General features: G+C 46.6%; 1 protein-coding gene across 26 annotated transcripts in view; it reads right to left on the bottom strand.

Annotated features, from left to right (window-relative positions):
- Window positions 1-26588, bottom strand: part of OSBP2 (oxysterol binding protein 2) — a 219976-nt gene that overhangs the window by 58428 nt on the left and 134960 nt on the right. For 5 of the 26 annotated variants that reach the window (XM_074003986.1, XM_074003980.1, XM_074003969.1 and 2 more), the window contains exon 1: window positions 24284-24512. The exons of the other annotated variants lie outside the window; for them this stretch is intronic. Coding sequence is in view for 3 of the 5 variants with exons in the window: in XM_074003969.1 (XP_073860070.1) it covers window positions 24284-24362 (79 nt within the window). In the remaining 2 variants the exon portion in view is untranslated. Of the gene's footprint in view, window positions 1-24283; window positions 24513-26588 lie in introns of those variants that run through there. 26 annotated transcript variants of the gene reach the window in all.

A 26588-nucleotide genomic window follows, 5' to 3' on the forward strand; every position in this document is an offset into this window, starting at 1 on the left:
GGGCACACATCCTATTGTTTGATTTCATACAATGGAATTCTAGAACAAGTAAAACTATAGTGCACAAAGATCAGTTGCTATCTAAAGCAAGATGTTGGGGGATATGGACTGCAAAGAGGTAAGAGAAAACTTTTGGGGATGATTAAAATGTTCTATATCTTTTTTTAGGGTGGTGGCTACACAGGTATATACATGTCAAAACTCAAAGAACAGTTAAAATCAGTTCATTTTGTTGTATTTAAATTCAATAAGGTTGATTTAAAAAGAAAAAAAAAGGACAACCATTTACTGATCCAGTTCTAGTTATTTCTCCTACAGACATGCAGATATACACATGACCAAATATTGATATATACAAATGTACATTCCAGCACTGTTTGCAATAGCTTTTAGGATAGTTTTTGGGATGGAAACATTCAGCACTGTTTGCAATAGCTTTTAGGATACTTTTTAGAATGAAACATCCTAAAAGCACTATTTGCAACGGCAAAACATCTGGAAACATCCTAAATGCCCTTCAAAAAGATACTGGTTATTTAAACTATGAAAAATGAATATAACAGAATATTATGTAGCTGTTAGGGAATCTAATGGACCTCTGTATACTAATATGAAAAAAGTCTTTAAGACATAGTCAGTGAAAAAGATCAAGGAGCAAAACAGTATGTATACTATAATTCTATTTACTTATCATAGGGTATCTACAGTATATGTTTTGAAAGAATATATAAGGAAAACAGTAGATAAAAATAAAACAAAAATTCAATTCTTTGAAAATATCAGTAAAATCTATAAACCTCTTGCCAGATTGAGGAAGAAAAAAGAATGACACAAATGACTAATATCAGCAATGAAAGTGGGGAAATCACTACAGATCTCACAGACAAAGAACAACAAGGAAATATCATGAACAACTTTTTGCTCACAAACTTGACAACTTAGATGAAATAAATCCTTGAAATACAAACATACCAAAACTCACTCATAAAAAAATAACCTGAGGAGTCTATTAGTGAAATTGATTCTATAGTTTAAAATCTTACAACAAAGAAAACTCAGGGCTCAGAAGGCTTTGGTGAAGAAGTCTACCAAATATTTGAGAAATAGGCTGGGCACGGTGGCTCACACCTGTAATCTCAGCACTTTGGGAAGCCGTGGTGGGCAGATCATGAGGTCAGGAGTTTGAGACCAGCCTGGCCAACATGGTAAAATCCCATCTCTCCTAAAAATATAAAAATTAGCCAGGCGTGGTGGTGGGCACCTGTAGTCCCAGCTGCTCGGGAGGCTGAGTCAGGAGAATTTGCTTGAACCTGGGAGGTAGAGCTTCCAGTGAGCTGAGGTCATGCCACTACACTCCAGCCTGGGCAAAGAGCAAGACTCCATCTCAGGGAAAAAGAAAAAAGAATGAGGCTGGGTGCAGGTGCCTCAGGCCTGTAATTCCAGCACTTTGGAAGGCCGAGGTGAGCAGATCACCTGAGGTCAGGAGTTTGAGACCAGCCTGGCCAACAAAGTGAAACCTCATCTCTACTAAAAATACAAAAATTATCCAGGTGTAGTGGTAGGTGCCTGTAATCTCGGCTACTTAGCAGGCTGAGGCAGGAGGACTGTTTGAACCTGGGAGGTGGAGGTTGCAGTGAGCCAAGATTGTGCTATTGTACTCCAGCCAGGGTGACAGAGAAAGACTCCATCTCAAAAAAAAAAAAAAAAAAAAAAAATTAAGAGTGAAATAATATTAATTTTACACAAAGGACCAAAACCAGACAAAGATCACAAAAAAAGAAAACAGACCAATATACCGCATGAACAAAGACACAAAAATACTCAGAAAAGTACTAGCAAATTGAATCCAGCAATACATAAAAAGTATAACACATATCAAGTGACATTGCTTCCAGAAATGAATGTTGGTTCAATGATGAAATATCAATAAAAGATAACCAAACTTAAAAATGGTATTACAATAGACATTTTTCCAAAGTAGATACACAGATATCTTCTTTGGTCAATAAACACACACAAAAAATGCTCAGCATCATTATTTATTAGGGAAATGTAAATCAAAACCAGAGTGAGAGGAGGGAAGGGGATTTAAAAAACCCCCACAGTGAGATACTAGCATTTCCCACCTACTAGGATGGCTATTATCAAAAGAGCAGAAAATAACAAATATTGGTAAGAATGTGGAAAAATTGAAACTCTCATACTGTGGAAATGTAAAATGGTACAATCAGGCTGGGTGCGGTGTCTCACATCTGTAATCCCAGCACTTTGGGAGGCTAAGGCGGGTGGATCACTTGAGGTCAGGAGTTTGAGACCAGCCTGCCTGGCCAATATAGTGAGACCCCGTCCCTACTGAAAATACAAAAATTGGCCAGGCATGGTGGTGCATGCCTGTAATCTCAGCTACACGAAAGGCTGAGGCAGGAAAATTTCTTGAACTTAGGAGGCAGAGGTTGCAGTGTGGCAAGATCGCACCACTGCACTCCAGCTGGGTGACAGAGACGGACCCTGTCTCAAAAAAATAATGTAAAATAAAATAAAAAATAAAATGGTACAATCATGTTAGAAAACAGTTTGGCAGTCATTATATAACCCAGCAATCCCACTCATAGGTATACACCCAAGAAAAATGAAAACATATATCCACACAAAAACTCACACATGAATGTTCATAGCAGCATTATTCATTATGGGCCCAAAGTTAACGTCCATCAATTGGTAAATGGATAAAGGCAGTATACAGGCATACCTCTTTTATTGTGCTTTGCAAATACTGCCTTTTCTTTTCTTTTCTTTTTCCTGAAAGAGTCTCGCTCTGTCACCCAGGCTGGAATGCAGTGGCATGATCTCAGCTCACTGCAACCTCCGCCTCCTGGGTCAAGCAATTCTTCTGCCTCAGCCTCCTGAGTAGCTGGGATTACAGGCACGCGCCACCACACTTGGCTAATTCTTGTGTTTTTGGTAGAGACGGGGTTTAACCATGTTGGCCAGGCTGGTCTTGAACTCCTGACCTTGTGATCTGCCCACCTCGGCCTCCCAAAGAGTTGGGATTACGGGCGTGAGCCACCGTGCCCGGCTGCCCCCTACTCCCACCTTTTATTTATTTATTTTTTTTTTAAACAAATTGAAGGTCAGTAGCAACCCTGCACTAAGCAGGTCTGTTAGTGCCATTTCTCCAACATCATGTGCTCACTTCATGTCTCTGTGTCATTTTGGTAATTTTTACAATATATCCATTTTTTTTTTTTTTGAGATGCAGTCTCACTCTTGTAGCCCAGGCTGGAGTGTAATGGCGTGATCTCAGCTTACTGCAACCTCCACCTCCCAGGATCAAGCAATTCTCCTGCCTCAGCCTTCCAAGTAGCTGGGATTACAGGCACCCACCACCATGCCTGGCTAAGTTTTTGTATTTTTCGTAGAGACGGGGTTTCGCCATGTTGGCCATACTGGTTGCAAACTCCTGACCTCAGGTGATCCGCCCGCCTTGGCCTCCCAAAGTACTGGGATTGCAGGCGTGAGTCACTGCACCCAGCTAAACTTTTTCATTATTATATCTGTTATGATGATCTGTTATCAGGGATCTTTGATGTTACAGTTGTAATTGCTAGAGTGCAACAAACCACATCCATATAAGATGGCAGACTTAATAAATGTTGTATGTGTTCTGACTGTTCCACTGACCAGCCATTCCCCCATCTCTCTCCTTCTCCTTGAGCCTCCCTATTTCCTGAGACACAGCATTATTGAAATTAGGCCAGTTAATAACCATACAAAGGCCTTGAAGTGTTCAGGTGAAAGAAAGAGTTGCAAGGCTCTCACTTTAAATCAAAAGCTAAAAATCAGTAAGCTTAGTGAGGAACTCACGTGGAAAGCCAAGGTAGGACCAAAGCTAGGCCTCTTGTACCAATTAGCCAGGCTATGAATGCAAAGGACATGTTCTTGAAGGAAATTAAAAGTGCTACTCCAGTTAACACATAAATGATAAGGGAAACAGTTTTATTGCTGATAGAAAGTTTTAGTGGTCTGGATAGAGGATCAAACCAGCCACAACATTCCCTTAAGCCAATACCTAATCCAGAGCAAGCCCTTAACTCTCTTCAATTATATGGAGGCTGACAGAGGTGAGGAAACGGCAGAAGAAAAGTCTGAAGCTAGCAGAGGTTGGTTCATGAGGTTTAAGAAGTCATCTGCATGACATAAAAGGGCAAGGTGAAGCAGTAAGTGCTGATGTAGAAACCGCAGCAAGTTATCCAAAAGATCTAGCTAAGACAATAGATGAACGTGGCTACATTACACAACAGGTTTTCAATGTAGATGAAACAGTCTTCTGTTGCAGGAAGATGTCATCTAGGGCCTTCATAGCTACAAAGGAAAAGTCAACGCCTGACTTCAAAGGACAGGCTGACTCTTCTTAGGGGACAACAATGTGGCTGGTGACTAAGTTGAAGCTAATATTCATTTACCATTCAGAAGACCCTAGGGCCCTTAAGAATTATGCTACATATGGGCAGGCGCGGTGGCTCATGCTTGTACTCCCAGCACTTTGGGAGGCCAAAGCAAGCAGATCACTTGAGCACAGGTGTTCAAGACCAGCCTGGGTGACATGGTGAAACTGTCTCTACAAAACATACAAAAGTAAGCTGGGCATGTTGGTGCACATCTGTGGTCCCAGCTACTCAGGAGGTTGAGGTAGGAAGATCACCTGAGGTTTCAGTGAGCTGTGATCTCTCCACTGCACTCCAGCCCGGGTGACAGAGTAAGACCCAGTCTCAAAAAAAAAAAAAAAAAAAAAAAAAAAAAAAAAATTGTTTGAGATAGGGTCTCACTCTATCACCAAGACTGGAGTGCAGTGACGTGATCCTGGCTCACTGCAACCTCCACCTCTGGGGCTCAAGTGATCCTCCCACCTCGGCCTTCCAAGTAGCTGGGACTACAGGCACACACCACCATGCTGGGCTAATTTTTATTTTTTATTTTGGTAGAGATGGGGTTTCACTATGTTTCCCAGGCTGGTCTTGAACTCCTGAGCTCAAGTGATCTGCCCTCCTTGGCCTCCCACAGTGCCGGGATTACAGGCATGAGCTACAGTGCCTGGCTGAATTATTCTAACTTTATTCTGTCTATGCTCTATAAATGGAACAATAAAGCCTGAATGACAGCACACCTGTTTATAGTGTGGCTTATGGAATATTTTAAGCCCACTGTCAGGACCTATTGCTCAGGGGGTTAAAAAAAAAAAAAAAAAAAGATTCCTGAAAAGGTGCTGTGGCTTCCAGCAGGGTCCCTGGGAGCACCGCCAGCTTGGCAAATGAAGCTCGCAAAATACTGGACAACGTGGGAGCCTGACTTCAGGTTCAGGGTGTCTATGAATTTGCCACCAATGAGGTCTCTGGAAATCATTCACCCTCCTAGATGCCATTAAGAACATTGGTGATTCATGGGAGGAGGTCAAAATATCAACATTAACAGAAGTTTGGAAGAAGTTGATTACAACCCCTCCAGGATGATATTGAGGGGTTCAAGACTTCAGCAGAGGAAGTAATTGCAAATGTAGTGGAAATATCAAGAGAATCAGAATTAGAAGTGGAGCCTCAAGATGTAACTGAATTGTGGGCCAGGCATGGTGGCTCACACCTGTAATCCCAGCACTTTGGGAGGCTGATGCGGGTGGGTCACTTGAGGTCAGGAGTTTGAGACCAGCCTGGCCAACATGGTGAAAACCCGTCTCTACTAAAAAAAAATAAAATTAGCCGGGTGTGGTGGTGCACTCCTGTAATCCCAGCTGCTCAAGAGACTGAGGCAGGAGAATCGCTGGAACCTGGGAGGTGGAGGATGCAGTGAGTTGAGATTGCGCCACTGCACTCCAGCCTGGGTGACAGAGCCAGACAGGAACGAAGGAAGGGAGGGAGGGAGGGAGGGAGGGAGGGAGGGAGGGAGGAAGGAAAAGTAGGAAAGAAAGAGGGAAAGAAAGAAAGATGTAGCTGAATTGCTGCAATTCATGACAAAACTTGAATGAATGAGTTGCTTCTTACGGATAAGCAAAGTGGTTTCTTGAGATGGAATCTAATCCTGGTGAAGATGCTATGAACATTGTTGAAATAACAACGGATTTAGAATATTACATAAACTTAGTTGAAAAAGCAGTGGCAGGGTTTGAGAGGATTGATTCCAATTTTGGAAGAAGTTCCACTGTGGATAAAACGTTATCAAACAGCATTACATGGTACAGAGAAATCTTTTGTGAAAGGGAGAGTTGACTGATGTGGCAAACTTCTGTGTTGTCTTATTTTCAGAAATTACCGCAACCACCCCAATCTTCAGCAATCATCACGCTCATCAGTCTCCGCCATCAACATAAAGGCAAGGTCCTCCACCAAGAAAAAAAACTGGCTGAAGGCTCAGATGATTAAGTTTTTAGCAATAAAGGTTTTTTTTTGTTTGTTTGTTTTTTAGACTGAAGTGCAATGGTTCATTGCATAGTTCATAGTTGGCTGCATTCATAGTTCACTGAAGCCTCCAACTCCTGAGCTCAAGAGATACTCCCACTTCAGGACTTCGAGACCAGCCTGGATGACACGGTGAAACTCTGTCTCTACAAAAAATACAAAAGTAAGCTGGGCATGTTGGTGCACATCTGTGGTCCCAGCTACTCGGGAGGTTGAGGTAGGAAGATCACCTGAGCCCAGGGAGGGGAAGGCTCCATTGAGCTGTGATCTCTCCACTGCACTCCAGCCCGGGTGACAGAGTAAGACCCTGTCTCAAAAAAAAAAAAAAAAAAAAAATTGTTTGAGATAGGGTTTCACTCTATTACCCAGGCTGGAATGCAGTGGCGTGATCCCAAGTAGTCAGGATTACAGGTGCATGCCACAACTCTCAGTTATTTTTTATTTTTTATTTTTTTGGTAGAGGCAAGGTCTCACTATGTTGCCTGGTCCTTCTGCCTCAGCCTCCCGAACCACTGCAATGAGAGGTGTGAGCCACCATGCCAGGTCTAAATGAAGGTATATACATTGTTTTTTAGACATAATGCTATTGCTCACTTACTAGACTACAATATAAACATAACGTTAATATGCATCAGGAAACCAAAAAATTCATGTGATGCGCTTATTGCTTTAGTTGCTTTATCTGGAACTGAATCTGCAGTATCTCTGAGGTATGCCTGTATCTACGCAATAGAATCTTACTCAAAGGTACAAAGGAGAGAAGTACTGATACATGTAGCAACACGCATAAGCTCTGCAAACATTATGCTGATTGAAAGAAGCCAGTCACAAAGGTTGTACATTATGTGTTTCCATTTGTATGACATGTCCAAAGTAGGCAAACCTAGAGAGACAGAAAGTAGACCAGCAGTTACTTAGGGTTGAGGGGTCAGGAGAAATGGGGATTGACTGCTAATGGGTATTAAGTTTCTTTCAGGAGGGATAAAAATGTTCTAAAATTGAGTGTAATGATGGTTTGCCTAGCCTTGTAAATACAGTAAAAGACATTGTACATTTTTAATTTATTTTTTGGGTTTGTTTTTATTTTTTTGAGAGAGAGTCTCACTCTGTCACCTAGGCTGGAGTACAGTGATGTGATCTCGGCTCACTGCGGCCTCCACCTCCTGGGTTCAAGCGATTCTCATTCCTCAGACCCCCAAGTAGCTGGGGTTACAGGTGCCCGCCATCACACCTGGCTAATTTTTGTATTTTTAGTAGAGATGGGGTTTCACCACGTTGGCCAGGCTGGTCTTAAACTCCTGACCTCAAGTGATCCACCTGCCTGGGCCTCCCAAAGTCCTGAGATTACAGGCGTGAGTCACCTCGCCCAACCCACATTGTACACTTTAAATGGATTATGTGGTGTGTGAATTACATCTCAAGAAAGCTGTATAAAAAACAAAACAAAACAAAAAAAAACAACCTAAAACTAGCACGTAAGAAGCATTTTGTACGTGCCAGGGTTTTACATTATCTCATTAAGTCCTCCCACCCACCATACAGAAAGGAACAAATAGGTAAGATTTATTAAGCATTTACTTTGTGCCAGACACTATTCTGAGTTATTTCCCCATATCAACTCTTTCACTTCTTGCCTTATTATCAATCCCATTTTACAGATAAGACATAGGTTTGGCGAGGCTATGTTACACGCACACATCTGGTAACAGACAGAGCTAAGTCTGAATTCAAGCTGCTAACTGAGCTTTCGCCACTCCCCACCCCATCTCTCTCCCATCTCTTTAATGAAGTAGTTCTCAAATTGTAATCACTAGACCAGCATCATCTGGGATCTTGTTAGAAATGCCAATCTTCTATTCCAGAGCTAGTGAAGCAGAAAAAACCTTGAGGATGGGACCAAAATATAAAAATCAAAGTAACTCACTATATTAACAGACTAAAGAAAAAAAAATCCAAGTGATAATAATTTTAACAGGCACAGAAAAAAGCACTGGGCAAAATTAAACATCATCATAAAATCTCTCAGAAAACTAGGAATAAAAGGGAACTTCCTCAACTTGATAAGGGATCTGTAAAAAACGTACAGTGCACATGGTACTTAATGGTGAAAGACTGAATGTTCTCCCCCAGGAGGTTCCAGCCAATGGAATAATGTAAGAAAAAGAAATACACAAAAGTACATTAAAGTATTTGTTTTGTGGGTTTATATACTTTTATTTCCTCATATTTTCCTATATTTTTCCAATTATTTCATAGATATGAATCAGACCTGGTTCTTATCCTCAGGGAATTAACAGTATTATGCAATCACATCCCCAGGGACTCCAAACACTGACACACAAGTCGGAAGAGAAGCACATTTAACCTTCCAGTCCCTTTCATGCCACAGCTGCATGCTCGAGATCTGCATGAGGCTGCTGCTGGGACCCTCTAAATTGGACAGCTTGCGGCCACACGAGGGATCCTGACAGGGTCTAGATCCTAAGAGGGTGAGCTCCAGCTTGCTGAATCTCACAGTTCTGCTATCTTTACCAAATGACTTAATCTCACTGCATCTAGTTTCTTCCTCTCTAAAATCAGAACAGAAAAAATATGTACCTCAGGGGCTGAAATTAAATTTGACAATGTACATAAAAAGTACAGCATAGTTTTTGGCACATACAAAGCATTCACTAAAAATAACGATGATGCTCTTTCACAAAAAGCACATGTGAGCTTGGAAAAATGAAGACCTACATTATTCTAAAGAGGGTTCACATGCCCAACCAATGTGTGAGAAGCAGAGTCTTGAGGGCTGCAAAGGAAGCAACCAAGACAATGCTGGCATCAAGATTTAGCCCGGCCTTAGGTCCTGACTCCTCCTGTGGCTCACATCACCCTGTCACACCTGGACTTTGCTCACCCTGAACCTGCCTAGAACCGTATCACAATCGCAGCCTCAGCAGCTGGCAAACGAGGGCAGGGCTCAGAGCCACACATGCTCAGGGAGTTGCAGGGTGACCCAGATTCTAGGAAATGCCATTTGGAATGACAAGGGATTCCATTCTTTCTGAGTTAGGCACCAAGAGAAAAGTAGAGACATTTTTTTTCTGCAATAGTTTCTTCTTCACACAGTGCAGACTCTTGGAAGCCACAAGCTACCTACAAACCAGCACACAGCACTGCTGGGTAGAATGGCCCACCTCCTCATGGGGACAAGGAGGACCCCAGCAAAAGGGGTCTCAGTGGTTTTCCATGCTTCTGCATCACCGCCTGGGTACACATAACCACTTCTCTACCCCCAGTGGAACAGATAAGGAAGCCAAGGTCCATTAGAATTAAGGGCAAACTTTTTCTTTTTCTTTTTTTGGAGACAGAATCTCACTCTGTTGTCCAGGCTGGAGTGCAGTGGCATGATCTTGGCTCACTGCAACCTCTGCCTCCCAGTTTTAAGTGATTCTCCTGCCTCAGCCTCCCTAGTAGCTGGGATTATAGGGACATGCCACCATGCCTGGCTAATTTTTGTATTTTTGTTGTAGAGATGGGGTTTCACCATGATGGCTAGGCTAATATCGAACTCCTAAACTCAAGTGATCTGCCTGCCTTGGCCTCCCAAAGTGCTGGGATTACAGGTGTGAGCCACTGTGCCCGGCCAAGGGCAAACGACTTACACTAGCACTTGGCTGAGAACTTATCTCCTGGTCCCCAGCACACGGCGCACTGCTAAATACTGACTGATGACAGCAGACACAATGCAATTTAGCATCTTTTTTTTTTTTTTTGAGATGGAATTTTCACTCTTGTTGCCCAGGCTGGAGTGCAGTGGTGTGATCTTGGCTCACTGCAACCTCTGCCTCCCAGGTTCAAGCGATTCTCCTGCCTCAGCCTCCCAAGTGGCTGAGATTACAGGCACATGGCACCATGCCCAATTAATTCTTTTGTATTTTTAGTAGAGATGGGTTTTCTCCATGTTGGTCAGGCTGGTCTCGAACCCCTGACCTCAGTTGATCTGCCCACCTTGGCCTCCCAAAGTGCTGGGATTATGGGCTTGAGCCACCATGCCTGGCCCAGTTTATCATCTTTGATCTGTTAAATTGGTTCTTTAATCACATTCACCCACTTAACAAGAGTTGACTGAGAACCTGTCATGTGCCAGCTACTACATAAGGCACTGGGGACACAGGCGGCAGATCCTAAAGGCCGCTAAGTCCCCAAGTCTCCTTCTTTCTGGCCAACATCAACCAGAACTCCAGTGATTATCACCTCTTGGAGCTTCTGGAGTCTCTCCTGTCCCAATTGCCTGCTGTGTCTGCTGACCCTGGGGCTACCTGCCCTGCTGCATCCCACTTGCTCCACCAGCTCTTCACTGAACCACACCTGCATCAGCACCTTTGCCTGAAAGGTTGCCCCAAAGACAAACTTAGTGGTAAATACCTTTGAAATACTTTCCCTGAAATATCGGTTTGGCAGCAGCAGAAGGTTAAGCATTATATTCAGGGGGTTACAATGAAAATTTGTCTTCCTTTTGTCAGGCAAAGAAAAGAAAAGAAGAAAGGTCTTCAGCTGTTGGCCAGTAGAACAAATGTGAACCAACAACAAATAGCTTTGTATGTGCTTGCCATTAAGGGAAGCAGAATTCAGAGGCTAAGGGTATAGCCTGCAAGTCGGCCTGCCCAAGTTCAAACAAGCCTGGCTCTGCCAGTCATTACCGTCATGGCCTGGGACGTAACCTCTCTAGCCTGTTTTCCCATTTCTAAAACAAGAATAACAGCACCCTGATAAGCGAGCAGGGGGACTTGAATTACAAGATATCAAACTATATTGTAAAGTACTTAAGCCACTGTGGTACTAGAGCAGGGGGAAAAAAATGTTCTGTGAAATGAGAGAGCACCCCAAACAGACCCAAACGTATGTAGAACTCTGACAGTTGTCATAAGTGTTAGAGTGGATCAGAGGGGAAAAGAGAAGCTGCTCAATAAATAGCACTGAGATACTTCGTTGACTACATCAGAAAAATAAAATTAATGGCTGGGCGTGGTGGCTCACGCCTGTAATCCCAGCATTTGTAAGGCCAAGGCAGGAGGATCACTTGAGGCCAAGAGTTCAAAACCATCCTGGGCAACATAGCGAAACCCCACCTTTACAGAAAAAAAAAAAAAAATTAGCTAGGTGTGGTGGCACATGCCTGTAGTCCCAGCTACTTGGGAGGCTGAGGTGGGAGGATCGCTTGAGATGGGGAGGTCGAGGCTGTAGTGAGCCATGATCATGCCACTGTACTCCAGGCAACAAAATGAGACTTTGTATCTTAAATAAAAAAGAAAGAAAGAAAGAAAAAGATTAACTACATATTTCATATCATTTACATATGTATACAGAAATCAATTCCGGATACATTAAGGACTTCAGTGTGAAACTTGAAAACTTTTCAGGAGAAAATATTAGAAAATACCAATGTGGTCTCCAGGCAGAAATATAAAAGGTCCTATCTATAAAAACTGATAAATTCAACTACATTCAAATTGAGTGTCTTTTGAAAGTGTGGTGATGGCACAAGGATAGACACATAGATCACTGGAATAGAACTGGAAATCCAGAAATTAACCCTTACATTTACGGTTGATTTTCAACATGGGTGCTAAGATAATTAAATGGGGAGAGAAAAGTATTCTCAATAAATGGCATTGGTATAGCATGCAAAAGAATGAAGCTGGATGCCAACCTTACCCTATATTAAAAAATTAAAATGAATCATAGATCTAAATGCAAGAACTAAAACTATAAAATTCCTAGAAGAAAACCCAGAAGTAAATCTTCTTGAATTTGGATTAGACAATGGTTTCTTAGATATTACAAAAGGAGATGACAAAAAAAAGATAAGTTAGACATCAAAATTAATTTTTTTTGTGCTGCAAATGAGACTATCAAGAATGAAAGGCCAGGCACGGTATAATCCCAGCACTTTGGGAGGCCGAGGCAGGCAAATCACCTGAGGTCAGGAGTTCAAGACCAGCTTGACCAACATGGTGAAACCCTGTTTCTACTAAAAATACAAAAATTAGCCAGGTGTGGTGGCGCATGCCTGCAATCTCAGCTGCTCAGGAGACTGAGGCATGAGAATCACTTGAACCCAGGAGGCGGAGGTTGCAGTGAGCAGAGATCGCACCACTGCACTCCAGCCTGGGCAACCAAGCGAGACTCCATCTCAAAAAAGAAAAAAAAAGAAAAGAAAAGACAATCCATAGGAGAAAATATTTCTGAATCATGTATCTGATAAGGGACTTGTATCCAGAATATATAAATAACTCATATAATAATAAAAAACCCAAATAGATAATAGGCAAAGGATTTAAATAGGCATTTCTTCAAAGAAAATATAGAAATGGCCAGTAAGCGCATGAAAAGATGCTCAACATTATTAGTTATTAGAAAAATCAAAACAAAACCACCATGAAATATTACTTCACACCCACCAGGATGACAATGATTAAAAAACAAACAAAACCCAGAAAATAGCATGTGTTAGAGCAAGGATTTAGAGAAACTAGAACCCTAACACATTCCTTGTGGTAATGTAAAATGGTGCAGTCACTATGAAAAACAGTTGAGCAGTTTCTCAAAAGTTAAACCGTATTACCCAGCAATCCCACTCCTTGATATATAACCAAGAGTGAAGAAAACATACATCCACACAAAAGTTTATACACAAGTGCTCATAGCAGAATTATTTATAATAGCCCCAAAGTAGAAATAACCTAAATGTCCATCAACTGATGAGTGGATAAATGTTCTATATTCCCATACTGGAATACTATATGGCGATAAAAATGAATGAAGTTGAAACGCTGAAGTGGTAGGATCACCTGAGCCTAGAAGTTTGAGGCTGCAGTGAGTTATGATCACACCACTGCAACCCAGCCTGGGCGACACAGCAAGATGCTATCTCAAAAAAAAAAAAAAAAAAAAAAAAAAAAAAGGACTGATGGTTAAATAGAGGGATTTATGGAAGGATAAGTGGTGATCAAGTACATATAGTAAAATGTTATTGGTAGAATCTATGTGGTGGGTATACAAGTGTTGATTATACAGTTCTTGCAACTCTTCTCTGTTTGAAATTTTGTATAACAAAGTTTTGGTAAAAAAAAAAACACTGATAAGAGAAGATCTTCTATAGAAAACATACTTTCCAACTACAATAATAATATCACTGTGGTTTAGGTGCAACGCTAGACAAAACTAGCACATGACGAAGAAGTCACAGACCTGCAAGAGGCTAATATACTAGAAGAAAAAAATTCAAACCCAGCAGAAAGCAAAGATACACCCATTAAACAATGAGATACTGTTTTCAATTCTCAGCACAATTTAAAATGCTATTAAATCCTGGTTCTGGTATATGGTGAGACTAGCGGCTGGCTCTGAGTCCCTTTACTATGGCTGTGTGATAAGGCAAATTCTGTCTCCATATCTCAGCTCCCACACGTACAAAATCAAGGGAAGGACCTCAAACCAGCTGAGGTTCAGGGTGACAGGTCAAGGGACAAGCAGAGCTCAATCACACATGTAGGTGTATGGCCCAGGCTTTCCATGCACAGTAAGTAGCTAGTATTATTTGTGGTTATCTCTGCAACAGAATTACACATTTTTAATTTTCTTTTAGATGCTTTTTTCTCCTATTGGATTTTCTACAATGAGCATGAACTATCTTGGTAACCGGGAAAAAAAAATGTCATGAATTATGTTAACAGCCAAACGGTGATGATTTGGGATCATGTCCTCTAATCTCTATCTCTGACAGCGGAGGGCTGGCTCCATGCCTTCCTAGCTGTACAGTTGTGTGTTTCTAGGCCTCAGTTTCCTTGTCTGTACCACAGGGGTTTGGTAAATCATCTCTAAGAACCCATCTGATGGTAACAGTCTAGGATTCTATGGCTATAACATTCTTTCATATGGGTGACTGAATCCTTCTCAACTCAGTGTGAGAACTCGCGCATTGACACCTTTCTGATTCAAACTTTGAAAAATGTGGAACAAGAACACAAGTATATATGGCCACATTTCCCACGAGAGTAAGAGCTAAATCAAGCCAAGGGCCATTTTAAAACTCTAAACTCCATGCAATTCACAGGGAGACACTCCTGGAATGCAGCTTCTGCTGCTGCGCCTGGCTGGGCACTCAGCCCCAGCTCCCCTGCAGTGTGCCACTGCCCAGCCCTGAGACCGGGGTCACCTCCCCTTCCTTCTATGGAAATCCATCTAGTCCACTGAGAATGCCAGCAGGTTTCGGAAGCCCCTGAGAAGTTAACACCCCGCAAGGAAACTCTGCTGTCTACAAGGAGCCCAGTGACCCTGATCACAGAAAGAACCTGGTATTTCCAATTAAGAGCAAGTCCAAACAATGATTCCAACTGCGAGCAGCTATCTGCAGCCACTTGAATTACCTGCTTCGCACAATACAAGCAGCAGCTCCTCCCAGCCCTGAGCTGGTAAGAAGTGGGCAAGGGCAGAAGGGCAGAGAGGGATGGTGGGAGTGAATGAGGCACAACAAAGATGAATGCTCATACTGGAAAAAGTGCCCAGAATGTCCCAGGACAGTGAGATACTTCCTGGTCACTTGTTCTGCTTGGCCAAAGCAGGCAAAGAGGAGCAGAAGAAAGGTCAGATCATCACCAGAAAGAGCTACCAGGGGTCAGGGTGAGGTCAAAGCAGGCACAGAAAAGGCCATGGGAGAAGGCAATTAACTTTGGGCTGAGGAGATCCAACAGGGTGATTAACAGGTTCTCCTGTGGTGCTGACTTTGAGTGCTGATCAGAGCAGCAGGATGGGGGCTGCTGGTGGGCATAAGTGGCCTCCCATCAGACTCTCACTCATGCTTGGATTGGGACCTCTGCATCTGGAATGTCTCTTGGGAAAGTTAAGGAGTGGATTCAGTACAGTCAAGTGAGCTGCTTCCCACTAGATAACTCCAGAGAACAGGGGCAGTGCCAGCATTACGGCCCCAATTCAGAAGGGCCCCACCCTTGGTTTAATTCTCAGCTATTGCTGTCTTGAAATTCTTAATTTTTGCAAGGGGCCCTGTATTTTCATTTTGCACTTGGCCCTACAAGTCAAGAAGCAGGTTCTGCTAAAGGATGGTAGTTCCAGGGACCACTTCTCCGAACCCCAACCACCAAGGACAGTGGATCGGTGCCAGGGTCCCAAGAAGTCCTGTCTGGCTTGGGTTCCAGCCACGCACAACATAAACCAACTCCATTTAGAATGCTTTCCTTTGGTTTTCCACACAATGGCAGGAGACAGTGCAGCTGACAAGCCATCAAAGGGCAACAACAAATAATAACTGAACTAGTGAGGACACTTCCTGCTTTCTGGTTAGTCAATTGCAAGTGAAAACACTAACAAGGCACATTATACTGGCCAAAGAATAATCTCTCAGAATGATGGAAGTCTAATGTAGGGAAGCTTACAGCAAGGCGTTGTCTATACCCACCCCAAGCATCATGAACCAGAATGCTCTTGCCAAGGGTGATGGGGCTGCCAGAGGAAAGCATTTACACCCTTTGACTCAGCAATTGCATTCTTGGGAACGTGTCCAGGAAAGAAACACAAAGGAAAAACTTTACATGCCAAAGATGCTCAGGCAGCAGTTGGCTACAGTGATGATCTGGGAAGAACCTAAATGTCTAACAGAAGGAAAAGGCATTCCGCAGCCTTCCAATGAACACGAAGCCTGCAATAACGTGGGACAGTGCTTATGATGTACAGCCATGTGAAAATGGCATTTTTTTTGGATCTCAATGATATTAAAAGGATGTTTGTATAAAGGAAAAACATTGACCAAAAATAGAGACCTAAAACAGTGGCAAAGGGATAATGGCGTTATGGAAACACCATGCTCTTGAACATCTGGAATTGTTGTCTAACAGTAAATAACCCTTAAAAATAATGAATGCCCAGGGCACAGGGGATTGGTCCTGCTGAATCTCAGAAAGTCTGGCCAAAAACAAAGCATGTGTGCTGGGGGACAGGAGGGGAGTGGGATTGGAGAAGGGATTTTGCCAGGCAGATGAGCAGTTACCAAATGGTTAATGAACTAAGAGTCACATTCCAGGGGCCCTGTCCCATATAAACTATGCTGCTTCTAATGTAAAAATATCCCCGGTGGAGGGATGCACCCAGTGGGCCCGACCAGGAAAGACACTTGTCCTCTACCCAGCCCCACCTATGGCAGAAAGGCTGATGGACATGCCAGGCCAGGACGCGGCAGGCAGCCCCAGGGCGCTGTCCAGGTGGGGTTCCTTTCCCCAAGTCTGGGTGGCCTCCTTCCGCCTTGACACACCACCCAGTGTGAGCAGCTACTATTTCTGAAGATGTGCGTCAGGAATCATTACTCAACACACACGTCACAGGGAAACAGGACATAAAAGGAAATTTATCTTTGGCAGCCCAAAGCCCATAACTTCATCTTTATTCATATTGCTCATCTATTTCATCAGATGCTGCTGCTGGTTTGAGCTGACTGGCACTTTACAGGAAAACCAGGTGCCAGGAGAATGAATCTGCGGTGGGCAGGGTTGTGCCCTGCAGAACACTCCCTGATGAGGTCACAGGAAGATGCCCATCCAGCAAACCCCCCAGTCCCAGCTCCAGCCCAACCCCATGCAGCCAGACTCAGGCCCCTCTCCCCGTTTCACTAGCCGCCTTGAGACCTTTTCACTTAGTCTCCCAAGCCCTGCTCCCACTTTGGCCCCTGTCGGGTCACCTGTCTTAGCCTAGCACCTAGGCAGCCCTCTTTCTCTTTGCCCAGAGGCAACAGAGGTAATTGTGCTACCTTCAGAACCAGTCGAATATTATTCCTAATAAATGCTTTTTTAAACAGGGCTGTTGCATATGGTTGAGCAGGTTGTACATTGCACAGCCCTAGGGAATGCCAATCACAACAGACACTATAGATTTATTTTTATTACAATGCAAATCCAGCAAATGGAAGAGTCTTGTTCTGACAAATCAGTATATTACAACAGTTTAAAAATAAGTAGAGGTACGGGACCAGCATGGTGGCTCACGCCTATAATCCCAGCACTTTGGAAGATTTGGCTCATGCCTGTAATCCCAGAACTTTGGCGAGTAGATAATTTGAGGTAGGAGTTCAAGACCAGCCTGGCCAACATGGGGAAACCGCATCTCTACTAAAAATACAAAAATTAGCCAGGCGTGGTGGCAGGCACCTGTAATCCCAGCTACTTGGGAGGCTGAGGCAGGAGAATCGCTTGAACCTGGGAGGCAGAGGTTGCAGTGAACTGAGATTACACCACGGCACTGCAGCCTGGGAGCCTCCAGAGCAATACTCCGTCTCAATAAACAAACAAACAAACAATAAGTAGGAGTAAAGGGTCTTGAGGAAGAGGCGTCCTTTCTAATCTGTGCAAGGTGCCAAGTGAGCCCACAGCAGCCCTGCACGCCAACCTGAGACTGCCAATTGAACCAGCTCCCTGGAGAGCACGCTATGTTCTCCAGGCTTCTTGGGGCCACCAGTGGCAAAGAACCTTGACTGCCTGGCTGGGGGATCCTGGGCCTGTCCCAGCCCCATCGCCCCCACACTTTCAATACCTTCCTCACTGTCACTGGGTGTGCTGTGGCACAGTGAACAGCCACAAGCGCACAGGGCTGGTGCTTGGCCCAGGAGGGTCCCCTCTTCTCTGCTGCACTCCACCATCATGACCCTCTTTCCTCTCCAGGCCCTTCCAGTCCAGCACAATTGCCCCCTCGCTACCCAGGGGCTCAGGGTTGGCATGAAGCCTGTTTGCTGACGGGGGTTTCTGCATAGCCAATAAAAGCACTGGGGGAAGCCTGCTCTGCCCACCTCTCCGTCTCCTCCCCTCCTTCCTTGAGCTCTCGCCCTCCCTACCTGTAGGCCTGCCCCTCACACAGTGAAACTCACATGCACACAGGCGTGCTGCCCTCCTGGCACCTCCAACATGCTGCTCCCCCCCCGGGACACCCTTACATACAGTGCCCCCAATCCACCCCTTAGCTGCCTGCCCATGTCGGGCCCTCTGCTGGGATCCCTGCCCACTCGCAGTGCCTTTCCTCAGAGCTCATGGACTCCTGCATGCCTCAAGCTCTGTGCATATTCTCAAATCTTCTCTACTTGGCATGGCCAGCACCTCCTGGACTCTGAGTGTGGCCAGCCAGGGCCATGCCAGTCCTCTCCTCCTTCATGGGAAGGGATCAGCGTGCAGGGTCAGAGGGATGCTGGCCTGGGGATGAGGCGAGCTGGGCTCTGCTACTCCCAGCCCCTCTGGGCTGGGTGCCTGTCACCTGGCTGTGGACACTGTGCCCTATGCAGCTGCTCGGACAGAGTGAGTGACTGACAAGACGCTGTTGGCCAGCTTTTCTGCCTAACAGAAAAGACAAATTCATCTTCTCTTACCATTGGCTGTTCTTCACTCTGCCTCAAAAGCGTTGAAACGTTCAAGACCCCCCTCTGGCATTGAGCCTCCTTCTAATGACAAGGAATCCCCCCAGATCACCTCTCTGTACTCCCCAGGCTCTGAGGTTCTGCCCCAGAAAGTGAGTCCCCAGCCCCACCCACTGTGGCCTTCCCTTGGGCCAGGCCCCTCGAGAGTTCAGTGAGCCCCCAGGCCATAGCCTTCCCCTTGACCACCATTCAACCAACACGTGGTTAAATGCTGGGTGTGCAGGCTCTGGCCCCACTCCTGCCTGTGTGATCTTGAAAAAGTCATCTCTCCTCCTTGAGCCTCAGTTTCCCCATCTGTACAATGATATGGCCAATGATCATCTTCCTTGCTACCATTGATTGAGCACCCTTCCGTAGGCCACAGGCTTCCCACTTTTCCCTCATTTCAAGTTGCAGAGGAGCGTCACCCCCCGATGAGGGAGCTGAGGTGATTTCTTCCATATCTCCCCTAGGTCTCATTTGGCTCCAAGGACTGGACTTGTCCCATGCCCACGGGCCCATGGTTGCCTTGACAGGTTGACTCCTTGAAACCGTTCTTGGCCTCTGTGCAAATTAAGGCAGTAAAACGTCACTTCCCCAACAGGTCTGCTTGTAAAATAATGTGCATGCCTATAAAGAGCCGGACTTATACTGGAGGAGATGGAAAAGATACTAAGAATAATGAGCAGCCACCATGTGCCAGGATGGGCAGGGGCTTCCATATGTATTACTGCCATCAGTTTAAGATACCAAGTAGAATTCTCACCACCTTAGGCCAAAAGCAAGCGGCCAGAGGCTCTGCCATGTTAGGTCTTCATGACAGAAGGTACCGCTTCACAGTGAGTCACACCAAGTAACAGTGACAACTCGGTGTGGGAAGACATAAATGGGGTCAGCACTACCATGAGGCCTCCTTTCCACAAGCCACACGCCACCTCCAGAGCCGGCAGAGCTGTGCTCTCACCACTCACTTCACATCCTTTCTTGCCCATCTGTCCTTTCTGATGTAGCCCACTGGTAAGTCCCCTTCCTATATCTCACCCATCATGAGGTCCTGACACCTCGCTGAAGCCTAACTGAGCATCCGCATCCTCACCCGCCTACCTCTTACTCATCCTCTGATACCCAACTGGGTGTCACCTCCTCCAGGAAGCTCTCCAGGATCCCCCCACCCCAGGTTCACCTAAGAGCCCCACTGCCCTCCCTGAGCTTCCCTGGTTATTCCAGAGGTTCACAGTGGGACCAGAAGGGAAAGGGTGGGGGCAGGAAAGACTCCAGCCTGAGTCAGGGAAGTCCCAGTGCACCAGGGAAATGCCCCAGAGGAAGAACAGGAAGCTGAGGCCCCCAACCAGAGAGGATGCTCCTTGTCCCCTGGCCTCAGATGGCCCTTCCCTTCGTTCACTTCCAGGTGGTGGGCTGGTTCCAAACACCAGTTAGACAAAAGTGCTGAGTGCTAGAGGGGAGAGGGTGGCATTAAGACACAGATGAAACCCAGCCTCCATGTCTGGGAGCCTACAGCCTCAAGGAGGGTGAGACTTGCATCAAACAACCCAGTCCTGCTACAGAAGGGGCCCATGAGAGGTCTGAAGGAGGGGGCACCTCCAGCCTTGGGAGGTCGGGGGAAGCTTCAGGAGGAACTAGAATGGGCATTGCGCCTGCAAGGATGTATTTATTATGAGGGAGGGGCAGGGAGATTGGGCCAAGTAGGCCGAGTGAGGGTGGACTGGGCATGCTATGAGACCAGGCCTGAGGAGTGGCAAATGTGAATCCCTGGGACATTCTGCAGGTGCAGGGAAGAGATTAGAGCACAGAGCCAGTCTCTTGCTTCAGGCCTTAGTCCTCCCTCCTAGGAACCTCAGCAGATGCCAAATATAGAGAGTGCACTTTGGCAAGCTGTCCCCTAAAAGTCCCCATTTGTGAATTTTTGAAGGACCCCGTATCCTCCATCAATTCCCAGCTGATGTTCCAAGAGGCTCCTTCTCTGTCCTGGCCTTTAAAGATGCAAACACGTCATCAAAAACAATAACCCCTCAGAACATTCCAGGACCTGGTGCTCACATCACAGCCACTCAGAGAGGCTGGCGCACCCTTGCCACCAAGTTTTCTGGGGGTCTGTGCAAAGAACCTAACCGCCTGACCTGGTATGTCCCCCTGGTGGCCCGTGTTGGTTGCCATCGCCCTGATCCCCTCCTGTTTCTGTGACACATCACCCAGTCAGCTGGAAGTTCAGCTCAGCTCTCTCCACTGGGCAAATCAGAGCTGGGCTCAGTATGAAGGCTGGCTCCTGGGCAAGCAGGGGTGCTTTGAGGCTGCAGATGAGAAAGTGATGATCTTGGCAGTACTATGGTCAGGGCCTGCCCAAGGCCACCAGACTCTGACCTCTGGTGAGCCCACCATGCCAGGGCATGGGGTTCATATGTTCTGCTCTCAGTGATTTATGTTCCAACCAGAAAAGATCCACGAGTCCAACACAGATCTGCACATGTGCATACACACATAAGTGCACACATACAAAGGCAAAGGGGAGAATGGCCAAGGGCTGTAGTCAGCACTTACAAGAGACCCCAAGTGGGTGCTTCCCCCTTTTGTGGCCCACCAGGCTCTGTTCGAAGCACACAGAGACACAAACACATAGGTGATTGACAGACTGGTAGGCACAGATGCATAGTATCTCATTTCAACTTCCCAGCAATCTTGCCAGGTAAGTAAGGTTTTTTGTTTGTGTTTGCCTCCTGAGTAGCTGGGATTACAGGTGTGCGCCACCACGCCAGGCTAATTTTTGTATTTTTAGTAGAAATGGGGTTTCACCATGTTGGAGAGGCTGGTCTCAAACTCCCGACCTCAAGTGACCCACCCACCTCGGCCTCCCAAAATGCTGGGATTACAGGCATGAACCACCGTGCCCAGCCAAGGTAAGTAGGTTTAATGCCATCTTTTAGATGAGGAAGTTGAGGCTCAAAAAGGTAAGAAGCTGGCTGAAGGCCAGGCAAGCAGTGATGCTGTGCTTTGAACATGCCATTGCCCATGCTTCCCTAGGGCTCCTCACATGCTTAGGCCTGGGAGCAGGGTGGGGACCTGTTTTTCTGGAACCTCTTTCAATCCATGCTTCCCCTTGTTTACAAGGGTGGGGGCAACGGAGACTCACAGACAGGCACAGACACACAGCCCAGCAGCAGAGTCAGGACAAGAAGCCAGGTCTCCTGACAGCTCAGCTATACCACGGGACCTCCAAAGTAGAGGCCCCTGTGATACATCTCCATAAGGTAAAACCCTGTCCTGCCACTGAAATGGGCACCACCTGGACCTCATCCCTTGGCATCCCAGAGCAGGCAGCAAGCCCAGCTCCCTCTTCAACTTGCACAAAGATGAGCTTAGGTGCACGATGAAATTTCATCAGAACCCTTTCCTCAGGGGAAACTTGTCTGCGGTGACACCTTACCAGAATACCCCCCAACATGTCTAAAACAGGAGGCCAGTCTCACCCTGTTTGCATGCTGAGGACGAGGACCCAATCAATTCCCATAACGATGTCAGGGGCTAGGTGGCTCCCACCTCCCAAAGCTGATCCCTAACCAGGCCTGGCAACCCCCAGCTACGTATGTGTTTGTATGTGGAAATCTCATAAAAACAGATTGCCAGCTTCTCTTGAAAACACCCTTCTGGTCTCCCCAGGCCCACTTTCACACAGAGCACCTGCGGGACAAACTCTCTGTTCACCCCTACGGCCTCCGACATGGAGGCTGAGTTCTGGCTGCTCTTGACTGCGGCTCTCGCGGCTGGGCCTCCTCCTGCTGGTGCAGCAAGCTCTGCTCCAGGCCCTGTTCTAAGCACAGTGCCTACCAACACACAACCTCCTGAGACTCCTCCTCCCCAGGCTTGCTGTGCAGGGCAGGACACCAACAGAAGGATAAGGTGGAAGGCTGGCCTGGAGGGGTCTGGCCGTCAAAAAGGTCACCCCATCACTGGTCTCAAGATACAGCTACTCTGGTCACACCTGAGGTTTCCTACAAAGGTAACATTCCCCCACAACCAAGCCGAATGCTAACAGACATCAGCTCCAACGCTCCTTGTTAACACTTCCAGACAAGGACAACCAAGAAAATCATTAGGTGAGCCAAGAGAAGAAAAACAATGTCTTTTCTTTTTTAAACTAACTCCGAAATTCTCCCTCAGAATAAATCCATCCAAACCGATAACAGAAACATCACTTAAACTTCGCGTAAAGAATATGACTGCTTTAGAAATGACGCTATATCCAAAATAAAAACTGTAAACTAAGACCAATCCTCTAAAACCAGAACATACACTTTGGACGAAATTTACTTGCAAGTTTCCTTAAAGGACCTTTAAGACGGAGGTGTAGTACCAACTCCTAATGAAATACATTTGAAATGTTTACAACTGCACACACCCTAAGACGTCATATGGTGTTTCGAGAGAACTCACATGGTTGGATGGGATTCCCCAGCCGAGGCGTGCAGCCTGCAACTTCGAAGTCCTCTGAGGGTCTTATGAAGCCATTAGCATAACCAGTAAGCAGGCAAAGTTAATTACAAGGTTTATTACAGATCAGAGAGTGCTGATTTCTAAAGCAGCTGTTTCTAATAAATTTGTGTTAAGTGAAATTCACCGCCTCTGTGTCTTTTAGGTCTACAAGGTTAAAGAATCCTAATTTTCCCCAGAGTTTCAGATGTTAACAGAAACACTCATCAAGGTAAATACAGTCAAGTTTCACTGACGCAAAATTTCCAGTAAAGAAGGTTTCAAGCATCAGAAATTGCAGGCAAGAGCTTAGAGAGTTTGCAAGGCCTCCATTTAAGACAGCTAAGGTTTTCCCCCATGCTAGGAAGGGCCCTTGGGCTTGTGAGCCTGCACACCTCAGGGCGGTCATTCAGGATCACCACGGGAGGGGGAGGGGGTGTTGCTCAAACCAGGCGGCCACTAGGAGAATCATGCACTGAGCAAAGCCGACACCACTGGTGGCCCCAGGACGAGGCCCTTGTGGGCAAATCAGTGACTGTACAGGGGCTCCAGGGGCATGCCGGCCCCAGGCCAACTCTGGGGAAGAAGAGGTAGATAGGTGGATTAAACACCGACCGCCGCTTCCCCCTTCTTTTCATAAAGATATAGATTATATTTCGTTTTCTTTTTGCATAGGTTAATTAGACGGACAAGTCTCTAGCCGCAGCCCCCTCTCCAAAAGGCCCCGCGCGTGAAGCGAGCTGGGAGCGCACGCCGGCGGGGTGCGGGGACAGGGGTTCCCCAAGGCTCCCCGCGCTCCCCACGCCGCGAGGGAGTGACATCAGAGGCTCGCGTGGATCGATCACTCAGCAAAGCCCGGCACCGGGCGTGCATGCGCGGGAAGCCTGGCCTCCCTACGGGTGGAAGCCCGGCAAGCACTAACCCTTTTTAAATTTATTCAGGCAGCCGGAGCTGCAGAAGGAGCGCAGGGAGGCCGTGTCCCAGCAGCCGCGTCCCTTCATTCCCGCGGCGGGGCAGCCTCCGATCGGCGGGGCGCTACATGGCGCCGGGTCCCGGGGGCTTGCACGGACGCGTGCACAGCTCGGTGGGCCGCCCGGCGGAGGCGGCGGGCACTCGTGGGTCCCGGCGCCGCGCTACCACAATGCACCACTGCCGCCCGCCACCCGGTGCACGAGCGCGTTAACCCCGTCCGCGCCGCGGGAGCCGAGCCCAGCCTGAGCGGCGGTGCAGCCTCCCACTTCCTCCCGCCCCAGGAGCGCTGCCTCGTCCCGCGTCGCCTGCTGGTCCGCGCGACCCCGCGGACGCCCGTGCAGGCTCCCCACTTCAATGTCACATTTTAATACTGTCCCCTGCAGCAACAAGCTCGGCGTTGCTTTATTTCAAAGGGCAAAGATGCCCTTGAGAGCTAAGGGGCACGTGGGAAATGGGGATGGCCAGGGGCCTGACAGTGATTCCAGGAAATTGGGGTCACCTCTGAGACCTGCTCATCTTCTGACCCCGCTGCGGTGGCTGGTGCACCTGTGTCTGGCCACCTGCAGCCACCTGGCCACCATGCGGGAAGAAGGCAATAGGCAGGGCCCGGGGGAGCTGGGTTCCCTCAACGCTGCTGCCACAGCAGGCTTCTGGTCATAACATCTGCATTTGCCCAGGCCTTTGAACACAACTCCCCCGTCCAGTTGCCCACAGGCATAACCAGTAAGCAGGCAAAGTTAAGTACAAGGTTTATTACAGATAACCAGCAAGCAGGCAAAGTTAGTTACAAGGTTTATTACAGATCAGAGAGCGCTGATTTCTAAAGGAGCTGTTTCTAATAAATTCGTGTTAAGTGAAATTAACTGCCTCTGTGTCTTTTAGGTCTACAAGGTTAAAGAATCCTAATTTTCCCCAGAGTTTCAGATGTTAACAGAAACACTCAACAAGGTAAATACAGCCAAGTTTCACGCAGGCAAAATTTCCAGTAAAGAAGCGCCCGCCGCCTCCGCCGGGCAGCCCACCGAAATCTCCCTAGGATGTGTGGTGGGCGTCAGAAACTCAACTGTCCAAATCTGAGCTTCCCTATCCCCGCACCCCCGTCCCCCATCCACTGCCATTTGTACCACACCCTTCCTCAACCTTCCCCACCTTAGCTAGTGACATCGTTCAGGTCAGAAACCCTGGAGTCATCTGTGACTTCTCTCTTAGATCCACATCCAGTTGGTCAGGACATCATGATGGCGGTACCGGTAGAATACAGCCAGGATCCCTTGACTCTCACCACCTGCATGCTGTTTCCGGGACCTACGATGCCCTCACCTTGCCTGTGGATTCTTACACAGCCTCCCTGCAAGTCTCCCTGCTCCCACTCTGGTCCCCACAGTCTCCGCACAATATAACAGCTGAGAGATCCTTCTCACGGTATGTCAGACGCTCTCCGGCTCAGAGGTCTTCAGCTCCACACATGGGCCTGCCCCACTCCTCTGCTGAGGCTCCTACTTCACTCTGCCCTGTTTATGTCTCATCTTTCCCACTGGACTACAGGTTCTGGGCCCTGGGACTGAGTTTTAACCACTGTTTGGTCTCCAACAGAACCCTACCTAACTGTGCCACCTTGCAGTAGCTCAAGCAAAGGAACTGATCAAATGTAATTTACTGAAACGGAATCCATTTTCACCAATTTAAAGCTTTTTCAAATACACATCAAATCTCCTGTTTTAACATCTAATAGACTCAGGGAAGGTGGTGCTGGGTCAATAATTCCCGTCCAGGCCTTTGAAGCAACTGAGTACTTCTTTCACCCAGAGAATTAATCCTTAACAACTGAGTTAGATTCACTGGCCCGGGGGGTTAGAAGGCATTTAGCCATTCTGGGCCTTGGTTTTCTGGCTGCAAAATGAAGAGCACCACGTGATGGAAATGGTCGCAGTGATGGAGTGTTGAGAACACCAGGCTGCAAGCTTGACCTGCATTTCCTTGTTTCATTCTCACAGAAAAGGCTTGTTTGGTAAATTCCACCAACACCCTCTTTTACAGATGAGGAGATTAAGGCTCTGAGGTCAGGTGACTTGCCCAGGGTCACCAGGCTTGGAACTGGCCTGGTCTGGCTGATCTGGGAGGCCACACTCAGAGAACCATGCTCTGCAGGATCCCTTACAGAGACTACTGCTCCCTGGGCTCCCAGAGGCCTCTTGAGAAAAAATGCGGAAGTCTGGAATAGTGTTTTGGTTTCTTTTTAATTTTATTTTTAAATT

Source organism: Macaca fascicularis, chromosome 10, assembly GCF_037993035.2.
Source record: "Macaca fascicularis isolate 582-1 chromosome 10, T2T-MFA8v1.1".
Classification (NCBI taxonomy): domain Eukaryota; kingdom Metazoa; phylum Chordata; class Mammalia; order Primates; family Cercopithecidae; genus Macaca; species Macaca fascicularis.